This window comes from Capra hircus, chromosome 25, assembly GCF_001704415.2.
Source record: "Capra hircus breed San Clemente chromosome 25, ASM170441v1, whole genome shotgun sequence".
Taxonomy (NCBI): Eukaryota; Metazoa; Chordata; class Mammalia; order Artiodactyla; family Bovidae; genus Capra; species Capra hircus.
The window spans coordinates 26,420,717-26,433,206 of NC_030832.1; the positions used below are offsets into that span (position 1 = coordinate 26,420,717).

Here is a 12,490-nt window from a genome sequence, read left to right on the forward strand (position 1 = left end):
GTTAGCTTGCCCTAACACAAGAAGATTCTCTCCACAGCTCTTCCTTTTCTCATTCTACACAATGAATGATACAGTTTATGCATTTATCCGTCAGTGCCACTATTTAAATTGCTATGCAAACTCAGATGACTCTTTATTTCTCCAGCTCTGATCCCTCCAAAATTTCAGGTCTCTACTTCTAACATCCCTCCTGACAGTTCTAAAAACAAACTCATGGAGAGTTCCCTGGTCACTACTGGTTAGGATTCAGCATTTTCACTGCTGTGGCCTGCGGTTCAATTCCCCTGGTTGGGGAATTGATGTCCTGCAAGCTGTGCAGAGCAGGCAAAATATAAATAAATACATAAGTACAGAAATACTCATGTTTTCTCCCCAAACTACTCATCTCTCTGCATTTTCACATAATTATGTCAGCATCTTCATCTCCCAAGACAGAAACCTTGGAGTCTAACCTCATTCTTCCTCTCATCATCTCAATAGTCAATTAGTTCCACAAATCTTATTCTCTGGATAAATATATTTCAAGCCTGACCTCTTCTTCTGCCTTAGACCAGACTCCCACCCTATCTAACTTGAACTAGGCTGATGCTCCCATCTCGGTCGCACTGCCTTCAGGCCATGCTCCTGGATGCCAATTTCAGTCAAAAAACTGATCTGGCTCCTCCTCACAGGGGGGACACCCCCACCCTTCCTCTCTGCGTGAGCATCTCTGCCTTGCTTCTGTGTTAACTAAACAAACTGTTTCTCTACGTGCTCTCCCACTTGTTGTGCTATCTCTAATAATTAACTTTGTACCTGCAAAAAACAAAGTCAAAAGACATCTGATCCTGCCATGGCTTACGTGAAAACATCGTTTGCTCATTCTTTCATTCATGTACTCCTCCATTCAGTAAACACACATTAGGTAAGCATGCCAGGCTCCGGAATCTGGAGTCATAAAGACGACAGGAACAGGGGACACCTTCGCATGATGACAGCCCAGCTGTTCTTACTGTCACATGAGGCACTGTTGGAGTGGAGGAGAAACCCTGTGCTGGGCATGGAGACAGCGAGGGCGGCTTCACAAAGGCAGTGACATTTGAGCAACATCTTGATGGTTAAGAGGAGGTTGGAGGGAAGTCAAGATGCGTGTGGGGTGGGCAAGATGGGGAGTGGGCGGGCTTCAGGCGGAGCATGCGCAAATGCAGGAGTGAGTATGTGGCCCTCTCCATGGCTGGCAGCACTGGGGATCTGGGCCATGGTCTGGCTAGCTGTCCTGAAGACATGAGCTGGGCAGGCAGGTTTGCTAAGCACCCCAGGTCTGGCCATGGTCTGGCTAGCTGTCCTGAAGACACCCACTGGCAACTCATTGCTGGGGATACACAGACGATCTCCAGAATAGCCTGAGTTTTCTGATGGCTAATGGTTGGACCCCAAACCTCCCCAAAACAGGAGCAGACTTATGGATGCAGAGGAAAATGAAGTGTAAATATCCACTTTTAGAAACGAGATATACTTTGAGACCCTTTTCCTGACTGGAGAAGTGAATTACATGACTAGATTTTTCAAGACCAAAATCCTCTTCCACCTGGAATTTGCACTGGATGACAAAGCTGTATTTATAACTGATTATAATGTGCGCTTTTGAAAATAAAATAGGAACATGCGTTTTAAAATATAAGATGAAGAATAAAATACCATATATGGTTGGGTGTGTGAAGTATTCTGTTATTTAAGATACTAGAAAGTGCTGGCAATTTTGCAAAAGAGGAAAAATGTTATTTTACCATCAGGACAAAATTAGTATTTTAAATATTTTATTTTTTATTTATTTATTTTGACAAAGGGTACGGGTTCCGTACCTGGTTGCGAAACTAAGATCCCTCCTGCTTGCACGGCATGGCCAAAACAAAAAAAGGGCACCCAGACATGTGTGCGGAAGACTAGATTTCCACCCCTGCTTCCCCAGGTGTGGGTGGCACAATTCTGGGTGGGTCCCTAGCCACTTTCCGCCACTTCTCTCCCCATCTCTCCCCCACCCTCCCATGAACTGTCTGACCCAGCCCTCTCCCAGTCTCCCACATCCCCTCCGATCCAAACCACCTGGCAGTCACACCACCATGGTGTCCCCTGGCCTCTCCTTTTGTAGGTCAGTACGTCTGCTCTTGGTCACTGCTCCTCTTAACAACTTCCTCTTTGAAAATCCTCTTTGTTCTGGGGAAATACCAACGGCCTCCGGGTCCACGTGGTGCCCAGGGCACTGGCCTGGGCTGGTCTCAGAGATAGTGCAGCTGGGTCTGTTCCCCTTTTCTCCATCCCAGAGCCACAGGGATGCTCCTGCTTCTGGGACCTGTCACAGCTCCCTCTCTCACAAACACATTGAACAGGTAACAGCATCAGTGAGTCCTGGGACTCAGTGTGCCCATTGGAGGGGTGGTGGGGGGAGGGGAGGGGATGATGGATGAAAGAGTAGGGGGTGGCAAGCGGGGGAGGGTGTGGCTGGAGGGGTGGGGGGGGAAGTGGGGATAGGGGTAGAGGTTACGGGGTACTTTGAGGCTGAGTTGAAGAACGACACTCAGTCACACATGCAGTCTTTCTCTCACGCCAGGCCAGACAGAACTAAATTTTCCATCCCCACCCATCTGAGCAAAGACAAGGGTGCCTATGTTCTCAGCACCTCTTTAGGGTGGCATCTCCCCAGCCTCCGCAGCCTTTCCTGCCCCTCCCTTACACTGTCTGTACTGCTCCCCACTGTCGTTCACAACATCACCAAGTCCTTGCCTCCTGCACACAAACCGCACGCATGAGTGGACCCACGCAGACGCCAAGACTTCTAAGAACTACACCTGCCCAGAAACTTCTCACCTCTGCTCTTGGGAGGAGAAACAACCGAAGCCTCTGGCCGCCTCCATCCAGAGTTGGGGGGAGTGTGGCAGCTGGGACCATGGGCCAGTCTAGGGGCCTGGGGCTGTCACAGATACACTGAAAGCACCCCGAGGTGACGCCACCCAGCCCATGCTCTGGGCCAGCCTGGCACAGACCACTGGCACCCAGAGTTACAGGCAGTTCATGGGCTAATCTACTACAAATGTCCTAATCCATGGGGCCATTATGTACTTTCCAGAGTAATCCTGAAGTGGGAGGTTGCTGGGTTGCCAATTCCTTCTTCCCTGATATTTGTGGGGAATCAGCTGAGAAATCATCAATCCAGGAAGTTTGGCATTTCCAGAGACTCGGCAGCTAGTTTCAAGGACCAAAATGTGGAGAAAATGTGATGGGGAGAAGTAGGGGTTGATGAGGAAGTTTCATTCGTTCCATCTGCAAGTGTTCAGTGGGTGTAGGCCCTGGTCTAGGTGCTGGGGGTGGATGCTGGGGGTGGATGCTGGCTAAAAGAGCCAGGGTTAAGAAGCTGAATGAAGATTGAGGGTGAAGATGCTGTATTAAAATCCAAAGAGCGCTGGGTGAAAATGCTGGGTGACGGATGAGGAGGCTGGATATCAACCTCTTGGTGATGATGGGAGGGAAGGTGATAAAAGCAGGAATGGTTCTAAACTCTAGCCTTGAGATTCTTGAGCATTAAGGGGTCTTCACCTCTCTCACTTCTGGCCCATTAGAAGTAGGGGCCTCTGCACCCTCATCCTCTTTGCACACCAGCGGCTCCTCTTCCCCCTTTAAGCTGGAGGCTGCCCCTGCCTTTAGCTCCTCCAGCGCCATGGAGCCCTGGTGAGACTTCCGTCTACCAAAGAAAGTGGTGAGTGTGGGTCGCTGGGCAGACCCCTCCCTGCGGGGGCCATCAGAGTCATTGTTCCCCCCAGACGCTCCCTCTGTCGCTGTCATGGCCTCCTCATCAGACACCCGGGCGACCCCAGCCCAGGCATCTACCACCCCATTGCGTTTTCCACTTCTGCTCAGCGTCAGGACTCCCGTCTTCCGCTTCTGCCGCCGGAACCACAACAGGGCTGATGCCACGAGGACAACGACCACCAGCAGGGCCACGAGCACAACCACCAGCAGGATGCCGTTTGTCCCCTGAGCTGGAATTGGTTTGTCCCTCCTACTTACATCTGTGGAGGTATTTGGGCTGGATGTTGTTACGCCATGGCTAGTGGGGCCACTGGTCCCCATGGGAGTCTTGAGAGAGGTAGCTGGCATGGTGACCAGGAGTCCACTGGTCCCCTTGGAGGTCTTAGGAGGGCCAGTTTTCATGATGACAGGGGATCCACTGGTCATACTGATGGTCTTCAGAGAGCTAGTTGCTGTGGTGACAAGGGGTTCCCTGGTCCCACTGGAGGTCTCCAGAGAGCTTGTTGCCATGGTGACAGGAGGTCTGCTGGTCCCACCAGAGATCTCCAGAGAGCTAGTTGCCATAGTTAATAGGACTTTTCTGGTCTCACTGGAGGTCTCCAGAGGGCTAGTTGCCATGGTGACAGGAGGTCTGCTGGTCCCACCAGAGATCTCCAGAGAGCTAGTTGCCATAGTTAATAGGACTTTGCTGGTCTCACTGGAGGTCTCCAGAGGGCTAGTTGCCATGGTGACAGGGGTTCCACTGGTCCCACTGGAGGTATCCAGAGGGCTAGTTGCCACGGTTTCACCAGTCATAGTAGGGAGTCCTGTAGGTTTCATTACTGAGACACCAGGTATGCTGGGGGTATCAGAGATTTTCATGGGCATTGCTGACTTCTCGGTTGAATCCTCCTGGGAGATTGTTGACTCAGATACAGGACTGTCCCTGCTGGCAGCAGGGGAAGTTTCAAGAGAGGACACCACACTGGGTATATAGGAAGGCGGGAAAGTCTGGTGCTCAAGGTTATCACTCATCTTAGAGACCGTCTTTGTTGTAAGACTGGTTGTCACTGAGTTGACTGTTAGCTTCCCAGAGACCGAAGAAGAAAGAAAGTATGTTGTGGGTTTAGATATCCGCAAAGGAGAGCTGCTTGGAGACACTTCAGTCAGGTTTTCCGCCCTCATGCTCCCGAAGAGGAGGAGAAGCAGGATCATTTCCAAAGCAAAAGGCATGAGCAGGAGTTGGGACCTGAGGGTGGGGAAGTTGGAGAAGCAGAGCACATAAGGATCTGTGGGTAGGGGGAGGACCGAGCCAGGCCCTCCCCTCCTGCCCACTTCCCTGCCAACTGCCGGTTCAACGGCTTTTTCCACCCTTGCTTTCACTAGTGTCAGAAATAACAAGATACTGGCTGCACCCCCATCAACTCTATCCCTCAGGACCCCTCAGCCATTGCCATCCCATCCTGCCCTGCCCTGACCGCATGCAGCTCTGATGGCTCCTGGTCCTTTTTTCACATTATCTGGCAAGGTCTTCTCCAGCCAGAGGCACATTCCCAGGTCCACCGAGGCCCCTGCCCCACCACATCCCACTACTTACCAGCTCACTTGAAAAGGGCACAGGGCTGCGACCAGGCTGCTCCAACTCCTCCTGAAGCTGGGGCAAGACTGGCGGTCAAGGGCCCCAAGGGGAAAGGAAGTGGCCCTGGCTCCACCCACTCCAGCATCCTGCCCCACCCTCCCCGCTCCTACATTGCCCTGTGATGAGAGAGGCATCACTCACTTTTTGAGGGTCCCAGGTGATGACAGGGGCTCTGGGGTCTCAGCTGCAGCAGGTGGGGATGGTGGGTGGGTTCTGGAATGGGGATTCCTAGATCTTTACTGGAAAATGGGATGGCAAGTTGGTGACTCTGGAACAGGTATAGGGGTCACAGCAGAGCTGGTGGAGATGGGTGCTTGAAAACAAAGGGGTGTGGAGGAGGAGATGGGAGGGGAAGGCGGTTTCCTTTGCCTTTGTGGTCCCCAGGCTGTTAGGTGCGCCCCCAAGGCTAGCACGTCTTCTGCCCCAGGAGCTCCCAGGAAATACCAGGGCAAGAGGAAGCCCTTGACTCTGGCTGGGGGCAGTGAGAGCCTTTGCAGGCTGCGTGAAATTCCTGGTGGGCTCTGGACTTCTCAAGAAGCTGGGGGTGGTTACCACAACAGCCCCAGGCATGGACTGCCTGACTAAATCAAAGTGCTTATTGAGCACTGAATATGCAGTCCATGGGGTCACTAGGAGTCGGACACGACTGAGCGACTTCACTTTCACTTTTCACTTTCATGCACTGGAGAAGGAAATGGCAACCCACTCCAGTGTTCTTGCCTGGAGAATCCCAAGGACGGGGGAGCCTGGTGGGCTGCCGGCTCTGGGGTCGCACAGAGTTGGACACGACTGAAGCGACCTAGCAGCAGCAGCAGCATGCTATGATCTTATTTTTTTAATTTTTGAAACTTTGTATTTATTTAATCACTTTCACCTCTGCTGGGTCTTTGTTGCTACACAGGCTTTTTTCTAGTTGCAGCGAGCACGGGGCTACTCTCCAGGGGGTGGTACTTGAGCTTCTCACTACGGTGGCTTCTCTTGTTGCGGAGCACGGGCTCTAGGGCACGTGGGCTTTAGTAGTTGCCACACATGGGCTCAGTAGCTACACCTCCGGGGCTCTAGAGCACAGGCTGAATAGTTGTGGTGTATGGGCTTTAGTTGGTCCACAGCATGTGGGATCTTCCCAGATCAGGGATCGAACCTGTGCCTCCTGCATTGGCAAGTGGATTCTTTACCACTGAGCCACCAGGAAAGCACCCTTCTTTTTTTCATTTTAATTGGAGGATAATTGCTTTACAATGTCACGTTGCATTCTGCTGTACAACAACATGAATCAGCTATTAAGTATACATATATTCCCTCACTCTTGAGCCCCCTCCCATTATGCTATGATCTTATTTTTGCAAAAGACTAATAAAAATGTGGGAATCTACATGGAAGACACTGAAAAGATATCTACAGAGGGATTAACAAATTTTGTTGGGTAGGAATGAGCAGAGTTCTCTATTTTCTTCTTTGGGTGGTTGCTGTTTTTTCACTTTCCTTTAATTTGAGAGCTTTGACTTTTGGTATATATATATGATTTTTTTTCCTTTTTAACCGTTCTTTTTCAAAAAAATCAAAACTGGTATTTATGTTGTGCTCAATCACTCAGTCGTGTCCGACTCTTTATGACCACATGGACTGTAGCCCGCGAGGCTCCTCCATCCATGGGATTTCCCAGGCAAGAATACTGGAGTGGGCTGCCATTTCCTCCTCCAGGGATATTTATGTTGTACAAGTACTAATGCATGTACATGACATGTGACCAAAACAGGCCAGTATCAGGGCCTGGGACTGTACCTAACTCACAAGCTAACGAATTAGTCTGACAAAGACATGAGACTCCTAAGTCAGAGACACAGAAACCCACCACTCATCACTCAGCAAACAGCAGATGCGCTGCGTCTGCTTCAGTTCCGCTTACCCCGCCGCGCCCCCCTCTCCACCCCCCCCCGCCCCTCCGATTCGCACAGCGGTGAACACGGAGAGACTTGCCCCACAGCTGAGGAACTCTGAGCTTGTAGAATTTCCTTCTTTTTGAGTAGGTGGTAAGCAAACTTGCCCTTTGTCCTGAAGGGAGACATTACTTCATCCCTCAGCGTTACTCACTGTCAACACAACCTTGAGAAACTGCCTGGATGTAGAACGGCCAGGATCATGTATTGTTGGCATATCAGCAAGAGTGTGGGCTTAACAGGTGGCTCAGTGATAAAAGAATGTACCTGCCAATACAAATGAGGGGTCAATCCCTGGGTCAGGAAGATCCCTTGGAGAAGGAAATGGCAACCCCCTCCAGTATTCTTGCCTGGAGAATTCCATGGGCAGAAGAGCCTGGTGGGCTACAGGCCATAGGGTCACAAAGAGGGGGACACAACTTAGAGACTGAGTATGCACGGACATAGGCACACATAGCAAGAGTGTGCAAGTATGCTCTGGGCTGCAGGGGATTGCCTCTTCCACCAGGCTCCTTGGAAAATGGCTGACCCCAGGGCTGGAGCCTGGAAAGTATAAGATGAACCCAAAGAACTATCTTGTTCCTGATTTCAAGCTGTATCTCATGCTACAGTAATCAAAACAGTATGGCACTGGCATAAAAACAGACACATAGATCAATGAAACAGAATAGAGAGCTCAGAAACAAACTCACACTTAAATGATTAATTAATCTGTCAATTAACTTATGACAAATGAGTCAAGAATATGCTATAGGGAAAAGACAGCCTCCTCATTAAATGGTATTGGGAAAACTATACTACTTACAAAAGAAACAAACTGGACTACTTTCTCACACCATATGCAAAAGCAAACTCAAAATAATTTAAAGACTTGAATGTAAGACTTAAAACCATAAAACTCCTAGGAGAAAATATAGATGATAATCTCCTTGACATTGGTGTTGACAATGACTTTTTAGATTTGACATTAAAAGCAAAAATAAATGGGACTACATCAAACTAGAAAGCTTCTCCACAAAGGAAACCATCAACAAAATGAAAAGACAACCTACAGAATAGGAGAAAATATTTGCAAATCATGCATCTGATAAGGAGTTAATATACAAAATACATAAGGAACTCATGCAACTCAATAACAACAACAAAAAAGTCTGATTTAAAAATGGGCAGAGGAAAAAGAAAAATCAAAAAGAATAGAAATGGGCAGAGGGCTCAAATAGGCATTTTTTCAAAGAAGACATACAGGTGGCCAATAGACACATGAAAAAATGTTCAACATCACTAATCATCAAGAAAATGCAAATCAAAACTGCAATGAGGTGATCACCTCGCACCTGTCAGAATGACTAGTATCAAAAAGACAAGAGGGACCTTGGCAGTCCAGTGGTTAAGCCTCCCAGCTCCCACTGCAGGGGGCATGGGTTCAATCCCTGGTGAGGGAACTAAGATACCACAGGGCACAACTAAGAATTTGTACATTGTAACTAAAAAAAATTCCGCTTGCCACAACCAAGACCTGGCGTGGCCAAATAAGTAGATATTAAAAATACTAATAATAAAGACAAAAAAGACCAGTTTACAACCAACATAATAATAATGGATTCAGATAAGAATGAATGTTTAAAACCACTGGGTGAAATTGGAGCAGGGAGGTGTGGCATGCACATAGGGTATTTTTATAGTGTTAAAGCTATGTATTTATAGTCAACAAGCTATGTATTCATTAAAGGAAAGTAGCAACTTTACAGTGGAGAAAACTAACAGACACTATCTTACCAGAGCAATCAAAGTTCACATCACCAGTGATAGTACAAACCCAACAAGAGGCTCCAGATATGATGCACCGAGAAGGATCCCTTCTGTCCTAGCAAACAAATGCAAAAACCTGAATCTAATCACTGAGAAATATCAGGCAGATCCAAATTGAAGGGCACTTTACAAAAGCAACTGGCCCTTACTCTTCAAAAATGTCAGTGGCAGGAAGAACAAAGAAAGCCTGAGACACTCTTTCAGAACTTTAAAGAGTAGAGACTTGAGGACTAAATGCAATATGGTATCGTCAACAGGAAAAAAAAAAAGATGCTGTAAAGGACACCAAGGGATAACTGGCAAAATTTGATTAGACTGTAGAATATATAATAATGTTGTTAACATTAATTCCTTGAATTTAATAAGTATATTATGGCTTTATTCCTAGTTTGAAGGAAATAACATGTTTAAAAAACGTAGGAGTCATGGTGCATAATCCAGCGAGTTCCTCTTCAGTAGTTTTACACACACAATAATAACCATAGAAAATTTTAAAATTTGGAAGATAAAAATAAAGCACATATGGAAAAATAAAATGAAGTGAGGGGGCTTCCAGGTTGATGAACATGCAGAGATGGGGAGAGATGGAGGCGGGGCTTGGAAGCTCCGCCCCCTTTCCCCCAGACCTTGCCCTTTTCCTCTCTTCCATCTCGCTGTTCCTGCATTATAAACTTTTACAACAAACCGGTTATCGAATATATCAACATATTCCTGAGCCACCATTTCCCTCTATATATTTAGCACCTGGCCTGGTATTTGAGAAGAACTTGACTTCAAAATGAGAAAGCAGAAAGAACTCGACTTCAAAATGAGAAAGCAGAAACGCGTATCTTGCAAATCTCTTCGCAGGTGCCCATAAAAGAAGAGAAAAAGAAGAAGAAAAGGTTTCTAGTTAGCGGTCATTACCAAAAAGGTGAATGGCGTCATTATGTTTCCCCTAAGTCAGGAACAAAGAGGACTCAGAGCTTCTGAGTTTGTAAGATGTATCCAGATACCATACTGAAAATGTAATTCCATCATTCTTCTATTCTATTCTATTCTTTGTCGTTTAGTCACTGAGTTGTGTCCGACTCTTTGCCACCCCATGGACTGTAGCCCACCAGGTTCCTCTGTCCGTGGGATTTCGCAGGTAAGAATACTGGAGTGAGTTGTCATTTTCTTCTCCAGGATATCTTCCCGAAACGCGGATTGAACCTGCGTCTCCTGAATTGCAGGCAAATTCTTTACCTCTGAGCCACCAGGGAAGCCCATTATGTGCTCAGGCATCTAATAAAAGGACTTTTTTTTTTTTAAAGTGGTGAAGACATGTGAAAGATCTGCGGGTGTTCACTATATTATTCTTGGGACTTTTCTTACCTGAAAAATTTCGAAATAAAAGAACATACTGGAAATTCCTTGGCGGTCAAGACTCTAGGCTTTCACTGCCAAGGACACGGGTTTGATCTCTGGTCAGAGAACTAAGATCCTGCAAGCCCTGTGGCATGCCCCGACACACGCACAAAAGATAAAATAGAAAGACCTAGAATCTGGTTACTCTTCCCCCACCTTCACTGTTGTCTCCCTGCTCTCAGCCTTGTCTTTCATCACCTCCTTTGGGCTCTTAGCCAAGGAGCAGCCAGAGGGACCCAGGTCAAACATCTGATCTCACCTGTCCCCCACTCTAAACTCTGAGACAGCCACCCACAAGGTGGACAACAAGGCCACGTCAATCTGACCCTCCCTCCCTTCCTGCCCTCATTCCCTCTGCTCCTGCCACCCAGGCCTCCAAGCTGTCCCTGGAGAATCTGAGCCTGGAGGCCTTTGTGCCATTTGTGAACCTGCCTAGAAGGCTCTTCCCTGTTATCTAAATGGGTCAAGTGTCACCTTCTCAGTATGTCTTTGCCTGGCTACTGTACTGTATTATGCAGGGGGAGGGGGCTAAAACTGTTCTCCCCTCACCCCAGCCTGCATGTCCCAGGCCCTACCGCTGTTTTCTATGGCACTTTTTATTTACTTTTTAAAAAATATTTATTTAGTTTTGGTTTCGCTGGGTCTTTGTTGATGCACATGGGCTTTCTCTAGTTTTGACTAACGGGCTACTCTCTAGTTGTGGTTCGCAAGCTTCTCATTGCAGTGACTTCTCTTGTTTCAAAGCACAGACTTTAGGGCACTCCGGCTTTACTAACTGCGGCTTGTGGGCTCAGTACTTGCAGCTCATGGGCTCCAGAGTGTTGGCTCATGAGTTGTGGTACATGGGCTCAGTTGCCCACGGCCTGTGGGATCTTCCTGAACCAGGGATCAAACTGGTGTTCCTTGCATTGCAAGGTGGATTCTTAACCACTGGATCACTAGGGAACCCTTGTTGACTTGCTTGGTAAACAGTAGGTGCTCCGTGATGTTTACTGGCTGACAAGGAGTTCTCTGGCTGAGAGAATAAAGAAGGCATAGGGTGAAGAATTGTGCCACTGAAGCAAGGACGCCTGAAAGGGACCAGACGAGGGTGGAGCTGCAAGCACTGGGTGTGCCTGTAATTGTGAAGGCTGCACCCAGCCCGCAGACCTCCAGGAAGTCCCTTGAGGTCATCAGAGGTCTGCAGGTGCTAGAGTGGGGCAAGCCACTTGTGTTCTATGAAGATAATATTTCTGTCCTCTCCAGGGTTTGGGCTTTCAGATCTGATCTCCTGCAGGTCTCTGAGGGGCTGTTTCCAGGCAGACATCCAAGCAGATGGGAGCCTGCTCCTTCCTGCCCCTAAGCCTGAGGCCAAGGAAGCCTCAGATTAGGGATCACGGGCACCTAAGCTGCGTCACTTACTGTCCGCATGGCCTGGGGTCAGGTATGTCATCTCTGTGTCTCAGTTTCTTCATCTATAAATAGGGACAATAATACTATTTGAGGGGACTTCCCTGGCAATCCAGTGGTTAAGACTCTGTGCTTCAGGGACTTCCCTGGTGGTCCAGTGGTTAAGAACCTGCCTCTCAATGCAAGGGACACGAGTTTGATCCCTGGTCAGGGAGCTAAGATTCCCTCACTCTGTGGGGCATGGCCAATATATACATACATACATATATTATTTTTCAAAGTTCATAGGGGGATTAAATTAGATAGTGTAGGGGGGCAGGGCAGTCCCTTAGTAAGAGCCTAGTAAACAATAACTGATGTGTATGAGCTGTGTTGTGATGTCCCATCTAATCCTCCAAAGCCTGGGCCCTTTCCTCCCATCCACAGCCCTCTCTAGGAACAGGGCTGACAAGTCAGGCAGCCCTTCCCTCTCTGCTATCCGCCCCCTCCCAGGGACTTTCTATCTGGTCAGAGGGGTGTTTATGTACTACTAATTTATCATTGAATGTAATGGTTTCTCAATTTT

The 12,490-nt window shown here is 48.0% G+C and overlaps 1 protein-coding gene across 1 annotated transcript; it reads right to left on the minus strand.

The window, feature by feature from the left end:
* On the minus strand, window positions 1,782-6,104 carry SPN (sialophorin). The gene is made up of 2 exons (XM_005697697.3): window positions 5,360-6,104; window positions 1,782-5,011 (listed from the first exon to the last, which is right to left on the minus strand). The coding sequence occupies exons 1-2, from the start codon at window positions 5,533-5,535 to the stop codon at window positions 3,556-3,558; spliced, it is 1,632 nt and encodes a 543-aa protein (XP_005697754.2). The 5' UTR covers window positions 5,536-6,104; the 3' UTR covers window positions 1,782-3,555.

Excerpts from the sequence above, each read along its gene's own strand:
- SPN (XM_005697697.3), bottom strand. The coding sequence starts at position 5,535 with ATGCCTCTCTCATCACAGGGCAATGTAGGAGCGGGGAGGGTGGGGCAG. Across the intron at positions 5,012-5,359 it reads TGCCCTTTTCAAGTGAGCTG|GTCCCAACTCCTGCTCATGC; the intron begins GTAAGTAGTGGG and ends CCCCACCCTCAG.